Raw genomic sequence first — 22,698 nt, 5'->3', positions numbered from 1 at the left:
CATCTAAGAGAAGAAATTTAGGGTGTGCCCGTTTAGAGTTCATTTAGACTTAAATAGGTCCGTAGCCCAGGTAAAGCCCGGGTAAAGCATGTTTGTGGCTCGTTTATGGTAGTCCAATTATAACCCGAGACCGATCGGCCCTATTATAAACCGTACCATGCCCACCAAAGTTAAGCCCGTTTAGTTAAACGGGCGTTATTATAAACCGTACCATGCCCACCAAAGTTAAGCCCGTTTAGTTAAACGGGCGTTCACGGTGCAAGGCTTGAAAGTGATCAAGCCCGACTAGGCTCGGTCAAGACCGGCCCGACCCGACCGATTGACACCCCTAGTAAGAGGAGAGGAAGTCAGAGATAAAGAGAGTCAGTATCAAGACCAAAAGTAGGATTTCAATCACTTACCTAGCTTGAGGAGAGGAAGGAGTGAGAAGCTCAACAGAGAAGGAAGAGTTCAACATAACCAAATGCCATGGCTATTGAATCAGGGATCGGGGATTGGTCTCGGCCGATAAGAGACCGATACTTGAAACCATGCATGTGGCTCTAGCCATCATGGTTTGAGGTATTGTTTTTTAATCGATTGTATTGGCTGATTCGAATCGATATAGACATAGATCTATAGAATGAAGAGTTAAATTAAAGAACACTACTCATTAATGTTTCGTACATTTAGGCTCATGGTGAAGTAGAATCAAGCACAAACACTGTTTCGTAGTCTTATTTCATTTTCCTATGTGTCTGGGATCCATCTGTGGGTTGCCCAGATGGTCTGGACGAATTGGGGATTGTGTGAATAGACTCACGGTCCCAAGTTTGATTCTCCATCTATGCATTTACGATTTAAGTAAAGAGCATGACGGTGGATTATTGTTACTAAGAATCAAATAAGCCAAATATATATATATATATATATACTAGTAAAAATTACACGTGCAAATGCACGTGTAACCATATGTTAAGGGTGAGAAGATTTGAAAGTGAGATAGAGTTTGAGAGAGAGAGAGAGAGGTGCTCAACTCAAAATAATAATATAATAAATGTTATCCTCAATTCATCTATCAATAATGCATTTTTTTTCACTTTTTTTTTTTTCTTGATTAAAGAAAAATTACTTTCTTGAATCACAAATAAGTCAAATATGTGAATGTATATACATTGATATAAAAAATGTTATTGTGACTTTAGAATGCATTCTACTTTAGTATATGTTGTTTGTTTGACACAATGTTCTTGGAACTGAAGTTTATTTTCAATGTTAGATAAGCTCAGAGGAAAATGGTATCTTGAAAGGTCTATAGGGCATTATGAATGACACAATAATGCTTCGAGATGAAAACCAAATGGTATCATTTTTGCCTTGCATTTTTTATTCCTATAAATTCAAAAGTGCAATCATAGGATGAAGAAGCATAGGCTATAGAAGAAGCACACTCTTCTTCCATTGAACTAATTTCTGGAATCTTTGCAAGAGGAGGTATATCCATTCTAATGTCCTATAAAGAGCAAAAGTCCCCTGTCAAATGTTGAACAATACTTGGCATTCAGAATATTAGAAACTATAAGTATCAATAACATAAAAAAAATTGCTAAAGACTTTAGACCTCATTAATGAAAAAAGGAATATAAGGATTTCCTTCGGTGGGGATCTGATTTGTAAACAAAATAAAACCAAAAATTCACTTATAGATTGTACAATTCCAATATATTTTCAGATAGAATATTAAAAAAAAAAAAAATCTCAAATGCAAGCACCAATTATCCAAGACTAAAACCTGTCAGTGTAATCTCTTCACAACTCTTGAGATGATTGTTTGGTGATCTGAGAAACAAAGTATAAACATTAAATTAAAAGTTGAAATTGAACATAATATACACATAGGATAGCAGGACCGAAAAAATATTAGCCATCAAAAGAGAACAAATCATCCAAATTTCAAGAAAAACTTCTCTAAATTTTGCTCAGGAGGATTATCTCCATGTCTTTTTTTTGTTTTTTTGTAAGGCTTATTGTCTCCATGTCAACAATAAATAATAAATGAATTTCAGGTATTAGATGATCCTCTAAATTTTAACATCAAGCTCAAATTTTTATAAGAAAGTAATAACGTAAAACAGAGCATGAGTTGCATTCTCTAAAACATAACTTATTTATAATGAAAACTTGTAATTTTCAGTTTAGTATATAGAGGCATATACTTTCTTATGTTTATAAAAATACAAACATTCTTTGACAAACTAAGTAGGGAGCGAAGAGAATTGAAAAATAATAATAATAAATTAAAATATCAAGAGATTTCAATTAAACAATTGTTGTTTATATTAGAATATTTTAATCTATGGTGCTGAAAAGGCAGGGAGTGAAATCGGAGGTTAACCCCAACCGGGAAAGATCAAAGAGAGAGCACTGGACCAGGGGTGGTGGTGATCCTTCTCTACAAGGGATGGTTGCAATTGAGGTCATGGAGAGAAAGAGAGAGAGAGAGAGAGAGAGAGAGGAACCTGTCTAAGTTGTAAAAACGAAGTCGATTCACTTTTCAATAGTCTGCCTTTCTAAGTTGCAGAAAGAATCTACAATTGGTTTAAATGATTATGTTTAGTTTATAAAATAAAGAAAGAAACATAATGGCAAAGTTCATCAATCATTTACCTTATGAAAAAGAAAAACTATGAATAAAAACACCAACCTCAGTCTCCTTCAATAATCACTATCAAAATCCATCTCCATAATATTCTATGCTTCTTAGCTTTTTTCATTTTTTTTTTAAAATATTTTTTAATGAGAAAACAACAAGAACAATGGAGGAAAAACAAGGAAATCTACATGAACATGATGAAGAAACACCTAAATTAAAGTAGGTCAGTTGTATATCCAAGCAGATTAATACTCTTTTGCTTGATCCACAATCTTTGAATCAACTTCGTCTATTCTGGAGTCTCCATTCCTTGGATTGATTGATGGTTTGATTGATACTGGTATTCTAAAAAAAATTTGAGAATTTACAAAATAATCCAACTTCAAACTGCAAAAAACCCAAAACAGAGATAGAGAGAAGAAATGGGAAGAGTGCAAGGACAGATTCTAAGATCTTGATACAAATCATGCTTCTTAGTTGCCCGTCCAACAACATCTCCTTATAATGGCATTCATGGCTGCAAAACACACTCTCTCCCTAAATTTGTTGGAAAACAGAAAATAGCATACGTATTGAAAGAATCATTTGCAATTTCCTAAGAGCTACTTTAAGTAATTGACTTAGAATAGCACAATTTTGGGGAATCAGCTTTTGGATAAACCATAACAAGTAAACATAGTATCTTGAAAAAACAAAAAAAAAGGGAAAGCACAAGGACAAAGAACCATAAGAAGAAACACAAATCAGAAAAAAAAAAAAAAAAAAAAAAAACTCTTTACCACATTGTGCAAATCGTTTGATGGTATCCGAATGTACGGCTTCCCCTTCTTGAATAGGTACTTAATCTTTGAAGTATGAATTTCTTCCTTGCTACCACTAGTGAGAAGAACAATATAATCATATTAAGGAATCCATTACTTTAAAGCAATGGTGAGTTTCATCACAGATAGATATGAGATATATGATTACGAATGAAGAGATGGGCTAATTTTTCTGTATTATGTCAATTTTAAAACTTACCTTCCCTTAGCATCAGCTTTGATGGTATTAAGACGGCCTTGCCAGTTTGAAGCCAAAATGGTCTGCGCCATCTCAGATCTCACACAACATACCAAAAAGAAAAGATTAAACTGAGACCAAATATGAAGAAGAAGAAGAAAAGTAGTGGATGCGTGTGTGGAGTGTGGGCGATGAAGGGATGATACTTTGCACTTCTCCGCAACTGTCAGGAAGATTGCCTTATTCTTCATCTCTCTCCTTTCTTGTAGCTTCTATTTTTTATTTTTTGGTGTAAATATATATAGAATGATATTATTATATAAATGATATTTTACAAAGAGAGAGGTAAAGATTTGTTACTTTTTGAAATCCAATAAATTCTCTTATCTATTAAGGAAAAAAAGATGAAAATATAGAGAGGAGGGAGATCGTAGGCAAGGGGAGAGTTTGGGATAGAGAAGGAAAGGGAATAAATTCTCTACCAACTCAAGATCCTAAATTCTCTCTTCCCAACTCTCTCTTTGATTCTATTATTGGTGGGTAAAGATTTGTTAAATTTTAAAAATTAAATAAAAATAAGAAAAATTTAGATAAAAAATAGAAAGGGTACCAACAATTTGGGAGAATTAAAAAATAATGACAAAATGATAAGAAAAAAAAAAGAATTTCAATAAATATGAAGGGTAAAATAGTCAATAGAAAGATTAGCCACGAAACATGAGTACATACTTTTATATAATAGTATGATATATATACACGCATCTCTTATGTGTCTGGTGAAAATCCTAATGGAAGATGGCATTCATCAACGGACAAGATCTTAAATAAAAAAAAAAAAAAAAAAAACAGAGAGAGAGAGATTATGCTCATTTAAGTCTATGCTTGTTCAATTATTCAAATACCAATTCGACCTCATTACATTAGGGGATAGGATATTTTAAACAATCGAGATCAAGGTTTTTAGATATGGTATATTGATATCTATATGGATCAACTGTATCATGCAAATTTCAAGTTAAAAAAAATAAATAAATAAATAAATAAATTTTTCATTTTTTTCTTACTAGAAAATGTCACATTTTAACCTATTTACAGACCAAATCAGTGGAATATCAATATCAGGTTCCCTCAATATTGATAAATATCAGCCGATGCATTATTGTAAAAGAAAATTATATATATATATATATATATATAATACGTGAGTGTAATATTAACAATAGGAAGAGGGTTTCCAAAAAGGCGGCGTGGCTCCAACACCAATAAGGAGAGTAATGAAAACACTGGTACAAGCATCAATAGTGGCAAGATTTCTAACTTTCATGAGGTGGTGCCATCATTTCGCCCTTCCAATTGTCTTAGGGTGAGGGGGGAGGGGCATCCTGCCTTTTATCCTTCTTTGTTCATATTAGTAATATTGGAATATGGGAGAGGGTTTCCTAAAAGGCATCGTGATGGTTGCCCCTACACTAGTGGAGGGCAATGAGAGCACATGTGGATGCACCAATAGGTATAGGATTTTTGCCTTTAATGAGTGATGTAACAATCATTTTGGCCTTGTGTATGGGGTGTAGCATAATCCTACACTAGCAAAGGGGCCAATGTAAGTAGGGGTGTCAATTCTAGGCCCGCACCGGTAGGCCAGATTTGAGCTCGACAAGTTTATAGCCTGACCTAGGCCTACCTGATTAATAAACGTGGGCTTGAGCCCCACATGTTTATAAATAGGTAGTACATGGTGCAGCAACCTACCCCGACGAGCACCCAATCGGCCCTACACATTTACAAGCCCAACTTAAACCGATTCCTTTAAACCCGACCCATTAATACTACTTATGTTTTATTATTTTTTTTAATACTATTTGTATTTAATGGTAAAACTATGTGATATGTACAATTGAGATGGTGGTGATTGTTATTTGAACATTCATCTTTTTTAGATATAATTTAATTGATTTCAACTTGCTAAACTTAGATTGTGTAGGCATAATTTAATTAATTGAGTTTTGTGGGTTTAAGACCGAATAGCTTATTAACTTAGCTACTCTGTGCATCTTTGACTTAATCCATTTTAATTATAGAATCTTTCTTTTGCTATGCCCATCTTTGTCTCATTTTATTAATATTCATCTTCAAGCACATTTAAGAGACTAATTTTATAGAGAACCCATTTAAAACCCATTTAAAGTTAAATAGATCTATAACCCAGTTAAGCCTAATTAAGATCCGTTTATGACAGCTCGATTAAAGCTCAAGACTGACGTTTATTACAGCTCAAGACGGACCAGCCCAATTATTAACCGTACCATGCCTACACTAGTTAAGCCCGTTTAATTAAAAGACAATCATGATGCAACCCTAAAAATTAGCCCAGCCTAATCGAGACCGACCGGACCCAACAGATCAACATCCCTAAATGTAAAAACATGAGAAAACATCAATAAAGACGAGATTTCCATCTTTCATTAATGTGACGGTTACTTGGACCTATATCCAGGTGTAGGGCACCCAGCCTTTTAGGGTTTTTTTTTTTTTGGGTACCTTATTTATTTGGTCAAATCTCTCACTAAAACAATTAAGCCTTACCCGGCACGCGCATGAGAAGCATGACTTCTTAGGTGGGACCAAGCAATTTGATGGTGACTATGATGATGTTTATGGAAGCGTGGGATCCTTTTCCCCTTTCAACCCTAATCAAAGCCACCACCTGACTTTTTCAGTCATTTCACTCTCTCACAACAAGTTATTACTATTCCTTCATTTATATATATTAAAAAAAAAAAGAAAAAAAGAAAAAAGAATAGAAAACCTCCCTCAATAATCTAGGTAAATTGATAATATGGTTCTTTACATCAAAATACTTCTTTCCCCTAATTGATTAGGCACTATACAATACCACAAAAACTAAAATCAAATGATCCTAACCGTCCGATACCATTTCAGTCAATAGAAAGTCAAATCTAAAAGTCATCCCAGTAACCTCTTTGACTTGAAGAAAAGAAAATTTACACTCTCTCTCTCTATTTTGGTTGAACATGTTCTTGTGCGAATGGGGTGGGGCCCAGATTTAGGCTCAACAAGCGGCGGAAGGATGTCTGGTGTGGTGGACGACTGGTGGGGTCTTAGTATTGGGATGATGGAAGGACAAGGGAACAATAGCCGTCGAGATTGTGGGGCCCTTGTCGAGTGATAGGGTGTTACTTGTGCTCGTCACACGTTCGCACCTCGGGCACATCGACAGGGTCGATGCCGGCATGGGTTCGCAGCTGTGCGGAGACATCACCGTCGGTGGCCCCACCTTCATGGCTCTCAGCTCCTCCACCTCTCTCTGTAATCTCCGATTCTCCTCCGTCAGCGACCCGAACCACCTCTTCAGGTACTCGCATTCCATCTCCGTCTGCTTCAACTTTGTCCTGTTTTGTCATTTCGATCACTTCAACCACCAATGAAATGACTAAAATATCCTCAAGTAGGAATTGAATCTGATTCTCAAGTTATTGCAACGGAAGAAGAGACTGGAAAGACCATGACCAGAGAGTCTTCTTCCTTCCTGAGTTCTGAGAAAGAAAATAAAAAAATCAAAGTAAACGGAGAAGACAAAGTTGAAGTACCTGGCTCTGCGGTTTTGAAACCAGACTTCTACTTGCCGTGGTTTTAGCTTCAACTGTAACGCCAGAGCTTCTTTTTGCTTCTGCACATGGAAAGAAACCCAGAAAAATTAGGAACTTTTAGATGAAACCAGAAGAAGAGGACAAAGAAGAAGCTTTTTTTTTTTTTTCAACAAAGGGGTGATCACTGATCACGATTCATGACTTACAGGATTCAGGGTATGGTTTTCTCTGAAGCTTTCTTCGAGGAGACGAGACTGCTCCTTTGTGAGGCGAAGCTTCTTACGGGGAGGGCCACCAACGCATTCGTCTTCGTCCTCTGCGCTTCCCATCATCATCCACTCTTCCTCTGTTCCTGAAGGAACTTGATTTATGTCCAAGTCTCTCATCACGCAGCCTCCTTCTGTTACAGTATACAAATACAAAAAATTAAACCCATCTCGTCACGTGTGTTTGACATAAACCAGAAAGTAAAGTAGAGACTAAAGAAGCTCTGCAAACAGATGAGAAGATATGAACAGAAACGAAGAGAGAAAGCAGAGTGGGTGAAAAAGAAAGGGGCAAAATGCATAAAGATGATGACAAAAAACCGTACTTTCTAATAAACAAAAGGAGAAAAGGAGAATCAGGAGGAGAGGACGAAAATGCGAGAAACCCAAGTAAAAATCCAGAGATCCCAGACATGAAAACCCAAAAAGAGAATAAAGAACCAAACTAGAATATTTAAGAACATTAACCTTCTTCAAACCTCTAGAAGAAGAAAGAATAAAAATAAGAAATTTATTTGGGAGATGCCTGAACAATCATACAATGACAGATATTGTCAAGATTCTTTTTTTCCTTTTTTTTCCCTAAAAAAAAAATTAGTATTTTTGATCTCTCACGCTTACCAGAAGATGGAAGAGACGGAGATGAAGAGAAACCAGGAACTGAAATGGTTAACTCCAAGCAAGAAGGGGTTATAGGAAGAACCGCCATGGAATTGCAGAGAAGAGTCGAAGAAGACCAGAACAGAGGCTTCAGGACAAAGAGGTGAAATGGGGGAAAAGCTAAGATAAGGGTGAAGATATAAATACAGGAGAGAGGAGAGAGGAGAGAGGAGAGAGGAGAGAGGAGTGGGGAAGTGGGAATCCGATTGGGTTTCCCTAGGGTTTTCATTGACTTGGGTCGTCCTGTCAAAATGGAAAAAGTTTCTAACCGTCAGATGATGGACACGTGTCGAAACAGAGGGGATCACTGTAGGGGAATAACCGGCAGGTTTCCCATTTAGACGATACCGAGTCGGCTTGTCGGCTTGCAGGTTGGCTGGCGAAATGATTGGTAGTCCATAAGATATGTGAACAAAACAGATGAGAAAAGACCATGTGATTATAATCTAAAAAATCTGGCCAAAAGATTCGGCTTGGAAATCTTATCTAGAATACATCAGCACCATCACGCTCCATGAACCCTCTAATGTCAAGAAACTCCTCATCGAATTTCTGCGTTGCTCAACGGGGCATCTGGCCTGCATGTGAAAGTCAGAAATGCTAAGGCACAGAGCCTAAGACAGTTTCATATAACTCAAGGCGTTTTTTATTTTGGATGTACATTGGATGCCTTATTGCGACACAAAGGATCTAAGAGCTCATTTGATAATGTTTTTGATTTTTCTGTTTCAAGAAATAATAGAAACATAAATTTATGTTTCTAGAAACAGAAATAGAATTAAAAGTATTTGATAAGTCATGTTTCTGAAAGTCGATAGTAACCAGTGAAAGAATGATCACGAGTCGTTTCGTCTAAGTCGTTTCTTGAATCATAAATAGGTAGAAATTTTAACTTCTATTTCTGAAAGCAAGTAAAACGAAACAGTTTTATCAAAAGCTTTTTGTTCCGTTTCTATCTTTTCTATACATAGAAACGGCAAAAACGTATTTCTTGAAACGTTATCAAATGAGCCCCAAATCTCATGATTGGTTTAACCCATATAACGTTTTGACAGATGTATCTTATGGATTTAACCATGTTAAGGAAAATCACATGCTCGTTCACTAGGGATTTATGTATTCTGTAAGGGTATCAATCGATCAATTTAATCCGGTTTTGATCCTTCATTGGATCAAATTGAAACCCAATAGTGAAGGAAATTTAGATTTTGATCCAATTTGATATTTTTCTTATCTTTATTTTCTTCTTCTTCTTCTTCTTCTCTCTCATTTTTTTTTTTTTTTTTTCTACTATCACGTTTGGTCTAGTCTGATCCATCTCATGTTACAAATACTTACCGAAATTAATGGAAAAATCTTGGTTTTCTAGAATTTTGGTTATCTATTAAGTTATTATTGGTCATATTTTAGATCATTTTTTGCCTCTGCATTCTTTGTAGCCACTGCAAAATTGTAGTGAGCATCCAGCGATTGAGAGCAAATGCTCGCAGCAATGTTGCAACAGTTGCAAAGGATGTGGATTCCCATTTTTTGAACTTGTTCAGTCAGATCTTTAGTTTCAATTGATGTATTTTATTTCATTGATCAAGTTTGATTTCGATTTCTATCAAATTCTTACAACCTTAATCCAAAAACAAATCAATAAGGGTTTGTTTTGATCTAGGCTGGACCGAAGAATCTTAATAGGTTCAAAATGGCTTAAATCTCGAAATCTGACTTGGCTGATTCCGCCGATTTGATTCCATTTTTTAAAAACCTTGCTACGGTGTGGAATCTTATAATCTCCCTCTTCGTCATTATAATTAGTTGTATATCTTTGCCAAATCTTCTTGATAATACTGCTTTAAATACAATCCTATCCACCATGAATAAAACCATTTCAAACAACAATGATCTCATTAATGTGATATTAATTCTTAAATGGGATCCTTTGACGTAATTAAATTCTCTCCATTAACACTTTTGACTTTTTATCATTTCATTCTATTAGGTAATTAATGATTAATCAAATCTTTCGGCCTCTTCCACCATTGATCTTAGCACGCGCATATGATCCAATCACAAGGTTCAGTTTAACTGTATTTTTATCACTTTAATGGAAAAGCTCAAGGTTTCATTTGAAAAAAAAAAAAAAAGATGGTCTAAATGACATATCTATATGTGTAATTTGATGTTGACATTTTTTTTTAATTATCTTTTGTTTTGTTTTTAAAAATATTTAAATAAAAAATATAAAAAAATGTTTTTAAAAATAATTTGAAAGTGATGTATCATTATCAAAAGATTTCATTGTCATGCATATTTCTCGAATATATGTGAACTGACCATATGGAGGACCCTACTCTCGTTTCCCTAAAAGAATTTTTTTTTTTTTACTATAATGGCAAAAAATTAAGGCAACAAAAAGATGTTCACTACTTTGCTTACCTTCCCCATACCCAGATACATCTAGGCATGTGCCTCGAGGTCGTCTCGGCCATCCGATGCTTACCGCATCGCTACACTCAATACAAAAAATGTTTTCAGAGGGGGGCAAGGGCAGGGGTGTCTTTTTATAACCCACTCCTACTTCTCATGTTTCAGGGCATGGGGAATTTCAGGGCAAACAAGTTATTTCTCCTAATTATTACCCAAAAATAAAAGGCCAAAAAAGGAAAATTATAAATTATTTTAATATTATAAAGGTGCCAACGAGAAATCCCATAAACATAAGTTATTATTATTAATTTTTTTTTTTCTTTTAGATAGAAACATAAGGTAAACCTCAATCAATCAAGCTCTTAAATATCAGTATTGTCACATGTGTCGATCTCAACGATACTGATATAAATTTGGTTGTATTGGATTGTTTTGCCCTTCAAAATATCAATACCTTAGTTTTTTGGACTATTATACTCTCCCATGTTTCGATACCACTATTACAATATCAATGTCGTATCCAATATATATACCACACCGATACCTAAAACCTTGATTTTTTTTTTTTCTTTTTATTTTTGTCTGGTTACACATACAAAATATATGATGTGGACTTACTAAATAATTAGCAAGAAAACCGTGTAACTAAGAATGATCTATTTTGACAATTGCTACTAATGATTCAAGAAATATCATTTTCAAGGTGGGAAGTTGACTCCTTCAATAACAAGACCTCTTTGGTCCTTAGTCCTTGGTTCTTGCCCAGCCCTTGGATATATGGAAGTATGCATGCAATAGAACTCTGTCCTTAGACTTAGTCAACTTTTTTTTCCCCCTCATTCTGAAGTACACAAAGATCTTGTGAATTGAATGTAGTCTAACAAGCAAAACATAACTGACGGAGTTTCTAAGGTTCATGATAGTATTAACTCACACTTCTATTGTTACAATATATTCAACCCCATTCTGGGGGTTACACCACATGATTTGCCAATGTGACACAAGTATCTTGTGGACTCATAATTCTTCTTATTCCTTGTTGGATTCTTATATTTTTCTACTTAGACTTTGTTTATTTCAATGGAGAATAATCATAAAAATTTCTTTCAAAAATAAAATCATGTAAAAAACAATGCAAACTATTTTATCAAATATACAATATATAAGATAATTTATTATATATTTTTTTCTTAGAGGGGTATGGGGAGTGATAATATCTTAGAAAATCATATAATTTCCATGTAAATAGTATCTATTTTTTTTTATTAGGCATAGATTTTTCAGAACAAGAGAATTAAAAAAATATTGGCCTTTGCTTAGAAAAAGTTTATTTCCAACAAGAATGATCCATTTCATAGTGCCAATAGTCCAATCTAGAGGTAATTTTTTCCACAACTTTGAGCACATTAAACGATCTACAAGTAAAGTTAGTATCTGAATAACCAAAATCTTTGGGAGATCCAGAAACATAGTCCAATATTGACTTAGTTTACCAATCCTTAAATTTCAATCACATCAATCATTTTCTTCGTTTAAGCAAAAGAATTTTCTTCTCCACCGATGTGAGAAGCTACGTTCTTATATGTTAGGAAATGAATATTTTTATCTTTTATTGAAGACTTAGATTTGCTTATTTGCTCCAACTTAACTTTACAAATGTTAAAGTTTTCTTTGTTGAAATGGTCATTCTATTTAATGAGCCTCCTTGGTACAAACTTTTTTTTTTCTAGGTAAACTCCTTACTACAAACCCAACGACATTTTCAAATATAGAACCATATCCAACTTGTTATACATAAAATCTCAAGAAATTTTAATGAGATTTATTAATTTATTCTCACTAAAAGGAGAGTCTAGAATGTTTTGTGTAATAAACATACTCTTAGTTTGATCATCAAACTTCTACACTATATATTATCTTACGAAATGCAGGTTTTTTTAAGAAAAAACATCATCCTATATTGACTTAGTTCACCAATCCTTAAATTTCAATCCAATCAATCATTTTCTTTGTCTAAGCAAAAGAATTTTCTTCTCCTTGCAATATGAGAAGCTACGTTCTTATGTGATAGGAAAGGAATATTTTCATCTTTTGGTGAAGACTTAGAATGAACTTCCCGTTAAAGTTTTCTTCGTTGAAATAGTCATTCTATTTATTGACCCTCCTTGTTACAATTTTTTTTTTTTGAGTATACTCATTACTACAAATCCAACGGCAATTCTACATATAGAACCATATCCATCTTCTTATCCATAAAATCTTAGGAAATTTTATTGAGATTTCTCAATATAATCTCACTAAATGGACAGACTAGAATGTTTTTTGTAATAAACACACTCTTAATTCATCGAACTTCTATACTACATATTATCTTTAAAAATGCAAGTTTTTAAAAGAAAAAAAAATGTTATTTTATTTGATTTTTTTAAGGGGTTTTTGTGTGGATACAAATAGAGCATCAAGTATAAATATTTTAAAATAAGCGCATAATGAAATTAAAGATCACTAACCAAGTTTAATATTAAACCAAGAAGAATAACTCATTCTACCAACACAAACCCAATTATGCAACAAGTATTTAATTATTGGTTATCATGAATGGCCACCTGTCTCATGTTTGAAGGATCAAGTCCCACCCTAGGATAAATTCAAGCCTAGAGATTCTTTACTTTCCAGCATTGTATATAGCCTAGGTACATTATTGATCCTGTTGTCATTTCCATTTGAAGGTGTGGGAAAATGCCAAATCCAAAAGATATAATCACTTTGTTAAAGATCATATGATTGTGCCAATTTTTGGAAGAGTAATCTTTGAGGTAGGACCTAATTAGTGGTGGTCCCTATCTCTTAACTAATATTTGATACCTATCCCTTTTTTAGGTCATGAAATTAGGTTGAAGGAATTCTCATCGAAATTTCTACTTTGAAATGGTTTATGGAAGCCAAAATCATGATAATCTTGATTAGTAATTGTTTACTTAGATCTTGCGATTTTAATATATTTTGTTTGGGATTTTCTTATTGATAATCTTTAAGGTGTCAAAAAATTAATCACCTTATGTTTTTTCCCCACTTGATATAACATATTTTTTCTTTTAATAAGAATAAAATCTCGTCATTGCTCATGTGTGCTCGAAATATGTATATGACATTGACATATCTTAACAAAAACATGGTGATAAATATATTTTTTTAATTATTTTTAAAACATTTTTTACCCCTTACTTAAAGAAACTTCTGAGAACAAGACAAGGGGCAATGAAAATAAGATTAGATCTTCTAAATACACCTATAATTTGAGGTGGCATATAGAAAATCTCTATTATTAATTTATATTTTACTATGAAAGTCATAAAAAAGATGTGGATATATATCAAATATGAACATGGCTTTATGCTGAATATTGCAAAATAATCCTTGATTTTATGTTCCTTCAATTTAGCCAAAACGTGTTAACTAAATCCCTATGAAGGAAAATACAAGAAAACTTAAAAAATGCAATAATATTAAAATATTTGGTGGTAAGAGAGAGAGAGAGAGAGAGGACCAATTTTAGACTAATTGATTTAGAGTAGTAATACTACTTTGTCAGTTTTAGTCAAAGATTTCATTTCGTTTCATTGATCCATTCTATGACTAATGTTTTTGTGAATTTTATAATCTAATCAGCGGAGACTCTTTGAAAACACCCTTGATTATATATATATATATTTATTTATTTATTTATTTATAGAAAATCCTACAATCTTCAGGTCAATTTTGTTTTTTTTTTGGGGGGAGGGGGATTCAAAGGCTTTAAGGCTATGTTTAAAAGATAAGAAAAGAAGAGAGAAAAAAAACATAATAATAAAAAAAAATATTAACAATATCGATTAAATTATGTTAGGGTGTTAATTCCCAACCTAAATTAGTAATGGACCGATAAGAACCTATTAATGTTTTTTGCTTTAAGGTTTTTTTTTCTCTTCATCGTCATTACAAAAAATCATTTTTTTTTCTTTGCCTTCCAAACATAGCCTATTAATGTTTTTTTTTTTTTTTTTTTTTTTAATAGCCTATTAATGGTCACTCATTCCTCTTGCTAAAAAAAAAAATCATTTTTTTTCTTTGCCTTCCAAACATAGCCTATTGATAATCACCCATCCATCTTTGCTTGGTTGGCTATTCTCAGGGATGATGTAATCTGGTTAGAGAATCAGTGAAGGAACTTTTTCAGACACTATACACGGCGGATAACCACGGACCTCAAGTTACTAATTGCTCCCTGGCTGCAGTAATCTGCGGCAATTATATCCAAGTTACTGTTACAATCACATCAAATAATAATGAATGTTCTAGTGCTAGTGTGCTACACGGAACGGAAGGTGCAATTTTTTAATCTGTACCATCACCAACCAGTAGCCCATGAACCTGACATTACTAATATTCCTTTGTTAATTATATCACTGGCTACTGTAGACTGAGGGAGACTAAATTCCCCATTTATTTAGATACATATCTAAACTGTACGGCTATATCACCCTTTAATTTCACCTTTCATCATAGGCATCATTAATTTTTTAGCCGTTTTTTAAGGGACATCTTTATTTTGTCCTCTCACGCATGCAGATTTGCATAACCACAACATGCCCAAACACCCCTTATCCCTTATGATGTATTATAGATTCCTTATCCCTTGTGATATTATGAATGATTGAAAAGACAAAAATTCGTATTTAATTCGTGTTTATATTTATATATTATTATATATATATATATTTTTTTTCTGAAAAAAATATTTACTAGTAAATAGCATGTGTACGAACTACAACTTCTAATTCACAAAGATCACGAAGCAACAGAATAAAAATGGCCAATATGTCATATATATGATGGACATGATTTTTCCAGTTAGGGAATGGAAAAAAATCGTCTACAATTTCGATTTCGTACAATTCCGTGCAATACCACATTTAAGCGGTGACACATGTATTGATACCAATACAATGGCCCAGATCTGATTTAAATGTCTTTTTACTGATTTAATGTTTTATTAGTTGTACCAGATCTTGACCATTGTATTGGTATCAATACACGTGTCACCGCCTGAAGGTGGTATTGTACGGAATTGTACAAGATCGGAATTGCAGACGATTTCAACCCGTTAGGGAATCTAAAATACCATTTCATAATATGTGGAATACATTTAAAAGAATAGAAACAAAAGAAGCAGAAAGTCACTTAATGTCTTAAATAATAGTTGTTGTTTCATGAGGTGGGATTTAGTTTTATTTATTACCCCATTTTTGGGTCCTGATGTGGTAAAAATTAATCAGCCGATTTTCTTGCAGTTCGTAATGCTCCAACTGATCTGCACAAAAGAGAAGATAGGGGAGAGCTGGGCTGACCCAACGGAGGACTCTTTGATGCCTAAGTCAGATTTTTCTACAGCAGATACTCAAGAGAGTTTTCAGTCAAAAGAAGTGACCCATCCTTACAATGGAAGCTTACCTTGGTATTTATAGGCTACTGATGGAGTGGAGAAAGGGGGGAATCTTTAGAGAGTCCTACTGGGCATGGAGTCCTTAAGGAGAATGACTCTCTGGTTCCAACAATATTTCAGATTTTGGAGCATCTTTTGAAAATATTCCTCTCTTATTTCGAAGGTGTGGATTGTGAAATGAGTGGATGCCTCTAATGACGTATAGTGGATAGAGTCGCGTCCTTGTGATCAGGGATTAAGTTCCTTGAATGTAGGAGTGGATGAGAGCACGTTTCTGGGAGCCTTGCCTGATGATGTCGGGCCGAGGTGGTAGCTTGGCTAGAGGAGAGGCTGAGGTGGTAGCTCAGACTGATGAGGGGCCGAGGTCACAACTCGGCCTAATGAGATGCCGAGGTGACAGTGTAGCCTGATGAGATGCCGAGGTGATAATACGGCCTAATGAGATGCCGAGGTGGAAGTACGACCTGATCAGGGCCGAGGTGGTAACTCGATCTGATGAGGAGCCAAGTTGGCAATGCAGCATTAGTTCGAACGCTCCTTGATCGTGCTGTGGTCAGAGAAATTTACCCTCATCAGGTCCAGTGCACAAGGTTAACTGACTTAACTCGCTTCGAATTTTTTTTTTTTTTATTTACCAGACTAGAATCTCATAAATGTGAGGTTCTTAAAATTGGACATTTTAGATTTTTTGACTATTGCAAAATGAATGATAATAGCCATATATTCAAGAATCAGAATCAAATTAGCTGAACTGGCCAATTCATATTGTACATGATCGAGGCCAATTTCAATTCCGGCAGATCAAATTCGAGTGATCAACTTTTAAAAATCTAGTTGAATCGGCGGAGGGTGATCCTTAATCCTACTTATTCCCCTTCCAAAATCTAGGGTTAGGAAAGAAAATTTCGCCCTACACCTTGATGATGTTCGTTTGGGTTGTTGGACTGGGTCATATTCTGGGTCGGATGTAACTTCCTGGGTGACCAGAATGGGTCGGAGCAGACTGACAGGATGGGTTTGGACTGTGATCGGTAGGCCTACTTTGATGATTTGGTAGGGAACACCTGAGGAGGCATGGTTGATGATGATTGTGTGGGGAGCATACTGGGGTCCCACTTGTCGTTTGCCTCCTCAGGTGGAAGCTATCCGATCACATTCCATTCCCTGTAATCGCAGTGGCGGACATGTGGGCCCAATCATTTCATTTTGTTTCGTAAAATTCGTCCGGCTCGTTCGGGGGTTAGGGGGATGGTTCTAAAATTTTTGTCGTCCTTCTGTTGACTGGGATATTTGTTATGATGACGTAGTCATGATGATACTTTATCCACATACTAGTAGAAATGCGAAGGGTTCAAGTGGTCCCAAACTCTCAATGGATCCTGGATCAGCCTTATAATCGACATTATTCGGCATATTTTTATTTTCGCATTGGGTAAAATTGGGATCAATTGTTAAAGGAGTGAGGGTATAATTTTATTTTCTTAACCCTCAATATTTTTGTGCAAGATCGATATAAGTTGTATTGAAGATAATTGAGATCAGATTAAATTGGTTCTGACCAAGAATTGCTTCTTAAAACCTTGACTCTACATCTCTATTCTCTAGCTACCCAAGTCATTGTGAAAGAACATTTAACGAATACTTTTGGTAAATAAAATATATATGTGCCTGTTGCCGACAAAGAATTGGTTGGATTCGTGTTAGAATCTTGTGTGCATAACTTGTTGGTGTACGATTGTTTTATATTCTATCACAGTTTAATCTATGGAGTACTGGTGCAAGGCCCCCAACACTAGAGTATGAGGTTTTTTTTTTTTTTTTTTTTTTTTTTCGCTATATATTCGTAGTGGGGTTTTCTTTCTCAATAAGCAATCTGAGATAAGTGTGAGGATGAGCATTGTAACTCTATTTTCCATTGATAGTAAATCCAAGATTTCATCTCATCAAGGACGTAGGTAATTTTGCTAAACCTCATAAATTTGTGTGCATTGTTTGTTGTTGTTTTTTCATTCTTTTCTGTGTCATTTTGTGGTTGCATTTTTATATGTTAAGCAAGGATTAAAGTATCGGTATCGATCGCCGTATCGGTCGGTCAAAATTAAGATACGTATTGGAGGGTATTGTATCGTATCGGAGATACGCTAAAGATACGCACATAAATGGATAGGGAACACATTTTTATACACTTTTGCATAAAAAAAATAGTTAAAAAAAGCTATATATAACATGCAGAATGCATAAATACTTAAGTAGAGGGTATCGTATTAATAGACAAATATATTGAGTTGAAAATGTTCAAAATGATGAGGTTTGAGTTTCTTACAGTTTTTTCTTTCTTCATTGCCATTGCCACTGTGATGAGTGCCGTGAAGAGTGTCGTGGTAGTTCAAATCCTTAGCTCGGACCTTCTTCTTCAATAGGAGCAACTACGATGATATTCTGCACTTGTCGAATATAGGCACAATATTTACCCCAGTCGAAATATTTATGGTAGTGGGTCTCCCATTCATTGTAGAAAAATTAATTTTTTTTTTTATAGAAGTTGTAGATTAAATGCTTTTAAAGAACATATAAAAATCAACAAAGTGTGGACCAATATATTTGAGTAGATCTAAGAAATAAAAAAAAAAATTGAAACCCTCACTTTTTTGGGGAAAAAATGTGGGTTTCATTTGAAATCATATATTTAATAATTATAAGTTATGACATTATTTTTAAGAGTTGAATGAACTAAATTTTATGAAAAAAAAAATTTTGGAGATTTTTTTAAAAATTAATTTCAGAATAAAAAAATTAAAAAAATATATTTTTTTGAAAAAAATCAAAAATTTCCATGGAAGTTGTAGAACACTTGTTTTTACATAACATATAAAAAATCTAGAAAACTGTTAGTGAGAGTGTGAAGTGTTTGTTTCAAACAACAAAAAATTCACACTTAAGTAGCTGTATCGTATCGATACAGTACGATACTTTCGATACGTATCGATATTCTCGGGAATTTTCAGATTTTCAAAAGTTCGTATCGTAGAGTATCGTACGTATCGGTACCGATATGGTACGACACGATACGATACGTACGATACGACGATACACAAAAAAGGCCCAAAATTTCCCGTAGCGTATCGGTATGTATCGTGCCGATGCCTACCGATACGGATACGTATTGGTCGATACGGCACGATACGCACCGATACTTAAAACCATAATGTTAAGTAAGGATCTCATCTTACCAAGGACACAGGCAATCTTGCTAAACCTCGTAAATCTGTGTGTATTATTTGTTCTTGTTTTTTCATTCTTTTTCTGTGTCATTTTGTGGTTGCATTTCTGCATAACCCAAATTCAAAGTTTATTGGTTCAGACAAGGAATAGAGTTCCTATCGTAATGCAATGCATGCAGTTATTGATAGATAGAAGAATCATGATATATACTTTCATGTACTAGCTAAAGCGTTACGTATGTCTGGTAGAGATCATATTCATCTGGAACTGTAGTTGCAAAACTTGAAGGGGAAAGAGAAATTCACCGTGGGCTTTGTTGATTTACTACGTGATGATTTTCTTGAAAAAGATCGAAGTCGCGGTATTTATTTCACTCAAGATTGGGTCTCTCTACCAGGTGTTCTGCCTATGGCTTTGGGGGGAATTCTATTGCTTGTTTGAATCAATAAACTTTGAATCTGGGTTATGTAGAAATGCAATCACAAAATGACGTAGAAAAAAATAATAAAAAAAAAAGAATAAATAATGCACACAAATTTACAAGATTCAACAAGATTGCCTACAACCTTAGTGAGATGAGATCTCTGTTTCACTATCAATGGAAGATAGAGTTACAATGTTCATCCTCACACTTGTAACATGACTTCAATTCCTAGGGGGTAAAAATATCACTGTGGGAATGTTTTCTTTTATTTTTATATCTCAATCATATGAATTCCACATTGACACACTCTTATATTTTTTTTTAATTAAATTTCTATTCAATCATGTGAATCCCACATTGATACACTCTTTTTCATCTTTTTTTTTTAAATTAAATTTCTATCCAAAGAAACCGTTTTCCACGCAAAGGAAACATTTCCCATTCTTGAACCATTATTGATAGATTGTTCCCCGTTATCTCTATATGATCCAATCTTCTGACCTCGGGAGTTGGTAGTCTCCCACTCATGTTCCCCACAATACAATCTGGACACCCTCTATTTTGACCACGACTTGTACATCGGCTTATGTTCATTGTATTCAGAGCCTTATGAAGCTCTTATGAACTAATCTGGTTCTGGTGAAGAAGCAAGAAAGGTACATGTTGGGGGACACTAAATGGCAAGGAATAAGAGACACATACTTTGTCCAACAGTGCAGGACACTAGACCTGAAAGAGGGTCAAAGTTCTCTTCATGGCCAACAAGATGAGGCTGTCTACTTTCCATTGATCTCCACCATGGTTTGAGGTATCATTATTCGGATCAATCTCGGTATAGACCGATTTTGACACCTAGTTGATCCCGGACGGATGGAATGATATGGATCAAGGGTAAAACTATCATTTAAAAAGAAAAAAAAAAATCTGGTTCAGGCAGATCCCGCTAACCTTTGACCGATTCCACTCAACACACTAGTTGTCATTGAAACGACAAGGTGACAGCTAGGTGCGCAAGTTTGGATCGGCAAGCCCAAGCCTACCCAAGTTGGCCCTAAGCCTGACAGTGCTTGGGTTGGGCCTTTCATGAGCATGCGGGTCAGGCAATGATTAAGATTATTACGCTTCGAGTTGGGCTGGGCCAGCTAGGCTGAAGCCTCAAAGTCAGGTATGTACAAATATATATAATTTGTAATCCTAGTGGTAAACTGAGAAGAAGTTGTAACCATTTTTCATTGCCTTTTTGTTTTATCCTCAAAGTTTATAAGTTAAACGGTAAATAAAGGCATGAGCTTCTAGCCAAGTAACATGCAACTTGACACTTGGATCTAGCATAATTTCAAGGAAGGTTGATAGTTCAATCCTCTTACCCTTAACCTTATTGGTATAATAGTAGTACTTCGATAGTTAGTGATAAGTGTGGCTCAGTGGCCCCTTGCTAGCCTTATGAACTTGGTATAATAGTAGTAGTAGTATAATAGTTAGTAATAAGTGGAGACTAGTGGCCCCCTCGCTATCCCCCTTCTGTCACTTTGTGGGTCCCTTTGTTTGGCCTCTTGTGGGTCCCTATTTACCTCAATGTGGGTCTTGCATAAAAAGGAGGAGGGGAGGGGGAGGGGGAGGGTTTTCAAAATAATTTGAAAGTTGACCTATATTGTATCATTCTTAATATCTTCCACACTTTTCGAATACACATGTGAAATGTCAAGATTTTAGATTTAGAAAGATAAAGTGAGTCATATTAAAAAGAAAAATAGTAAGCTTAGTTACAACTTCTTTTCCACCAAATTTTGTCATAAAATATTTTCTCATAGATAATACATAATAGTTGTGGGGTTCGGGTAAAAGATTTGTACGTCACTGGCTGAAATTTGAAATTGTACGCATGCACCCAGATTATTGTAGTGATCTCTTTGTAAAATGTCTTATATACCCCCTATTTCAGTGTTTTCCTCGAATACCTCCCTCCAAGGCCCAAAACATGAGTTGAGGAGGACCCATCATCACGGTTTTCACATGGAGAATAAAACCAAAGACCGTGCGTCAATCCACACAATCCCCAATTCTCCCTAACCATCTGAGCAACCCCACGGATGGATGCAATATCCTATATACTTAATTTTTCTTTCCCTTAAAAATAAAAAATCAAAATCAAAAATAAAAATCCCCACCCAAGTGGTGACATTTAGATTTTGTCACCACTTACAATGTTCTAGACATGGATAGACGTGAATGGTCTTATCTCAACAAACAAATTTCAACCAGAAACAAACATGAAAGAGATCAAAACCATATTTTGAAGTCTAGAAAATTATAAATGGTATGAGTTATTTTTACAATTAATGGTATGAAAAATGCATCAATGAAATACAATAAAATAGTATCATATATTGGAAGACAACAAGGATAAAGAGTTAGAAACATGTGTCAATGATCTTGCGTTGGTGGCCCAAATAATCTTTTCATAATTATAAAAATGTCATTTATTTATAATAAATTTAAAACATCCGTTTCACTCTGATGAAATTTAGAGCACCTTACGTAATTTTCAACACATCTTTTGAGGTAGTTTGTCTTGTATTACAATTCTTGTCTAGGTTACCCCATAGAGCTGATAGCCTCTGTCCAATGCGTATGCCACGCCACGCATGCTTTCAAATGGGCTAGTCGCGAACTCATCAGACCAACCTACCCCTGTAACATGCTTTTTCGGTCTATGTTTTAACCCATTTCTTTGTGCAGAAACGTAACTTTAAAATGATTTAGAAGATAATGAAAAAATAAGAATAATCAATATACACAAGTTTACGAGGTTCGATTACATCCTCAACGAGATGAGATCCCACTTCATTATCAATGGAGAATAGGGTTACAATACTTGTCCTCATATATCTCAGTATTTCTTGCATTACAGAGAAAGAAACCCTTGCCACAAAATATATAGCAAAAAAAAATCATAATTTAAAATGTACAAAATTGCCCTCAAA

The 22,698-nt window shown here is 34.7% G+C and overlaps 2 protein-coding genes across 3 annotated transcripts; both read right to left on the bottom strand.

Moving 5' to 3' along the window:
* Positions 1-1,573: 1,573 nt before the first annotated feature.
* On the bottom strand, positions 1,574-3,888 carry LOC122088002. Of its 2 annotated transcripts, none has more exons than XR_006142976.1 (3): positions 3,412-3,888; positions 2,499-2,567; positions 1,574-1,818 (listed from the first exon to the last, which is right to left on the bottom strand). XR_006142976.1 is itself a non-coding variant. In XM_042657173.1 (3 exons), exons 1-3 carry the CDS (start codon positions 3,880-3,882, stop codon positions 1,789-1,791), a joined length of 357 nt encoding a protein of 118 aa, XP_042513107.1. In that variant the 5' UTR covers positions 3,883-3,888; the 3' UTR covers positions 1,574-1,788. The 2 variants fall into 2 exon arrangements, 1 of the variants encoding a protein (XP_042513107.1); XM_042657173.1 differs by lacking the exon at positions 2,499-2,567 and having other exon boundaries at positions 3,412-3,508; positions 3,653-3,888.
* Positions 3,889-6,432: 2,544 nt separating this feature from the next.
* LOC122083488 (homeobox-leucine zipper protein HOX3-like) lies at positions 6,433-8,332 on the bottom strand. Its single transcript, XM_042651322.1, has 4 exons — positions 8,130-8,332; positions 7,449-7,642; positions 7,243-7,322; positions 6,433-7,044 (listed from the first exon to the last, which is right to left on the bottom strand). Exons 1-4 carry the CDS (start codon positions 8,215-8,217, stop codon positions 6,705-6,707), a joined length of 702 nt encoding a protein of 233 aa, XP_042507256.1. The 5' UTR covers positions 8,218-8,332; the 3' UTR covers positions 6,433-6,704.
* Between the last annotated feature and the right edge of the window lie 14,366 nt (positions 8,333-22,698).

The sequence above is a fragment of the Macadamia integrifolia genome, chromosome 1 (genome assembly GCF_013358625.1).
Source record: "Macadamia integrifolia cultivar HAES 741 chromosome 1, SCU_Mint_v3, whole genome shotgun sequence".
In the NCBI taxonomy this organism is placed as follows: Eukaryota; Viridiplantae; Streptophyta; class Magnoliopsida; order Proteales; family Proteaceae; genus Macadamia; species Macadamia integrifolia.
Note: the sequence above shows the minus strand (reverse complement) of the source record. Positions and strands in the feature narration are given on the sequence as shown.

Coding starts and splice junctions, on each gene's coding strand:
- LOC122088002 (XM_042657173.1), bottom strand. CDS start 3,882: ATGAAGAATAAGGCAATCTTCCTGACAGTTGCGGAGAAGTGCAAAGTA. Junction 3,509..3,652: donor AAAGCTGATGCTAAGGGAAG/GTAAGTTTTAAA, acceptor TCTTCTCACTAG/TGGTAGCAAGGAAGAAATTC. Junction 1,819..3,411: donor CAAACGATTTGCACAATGTG/GTAAAGAGTTTT, acceptor TTTGTTTCTCAG/ATCACCAAACAATCATCTCA.
- LOC122083488 (XM_042651322.1), bottom strand. CDS start 8,217: ATGGCGGTTCTTCCTATAACCCCTTCTTGCTTGGAGTTAACCATTTCA. Junction 7,323..7,448: donor AAAACCATACCCTGAATCCT/GTAAGTCATGAA, acceptor TTCCATGTGCAG/AAGCAAAAAGAAGCTCTGGC. Junction 7,045..7,242: donor TTTCAAAACCGCAGAGCCAG/GTACTTCAACTT, acceptor ATGACAAAACAG/GACAAAGTTGAAGCAGACGG.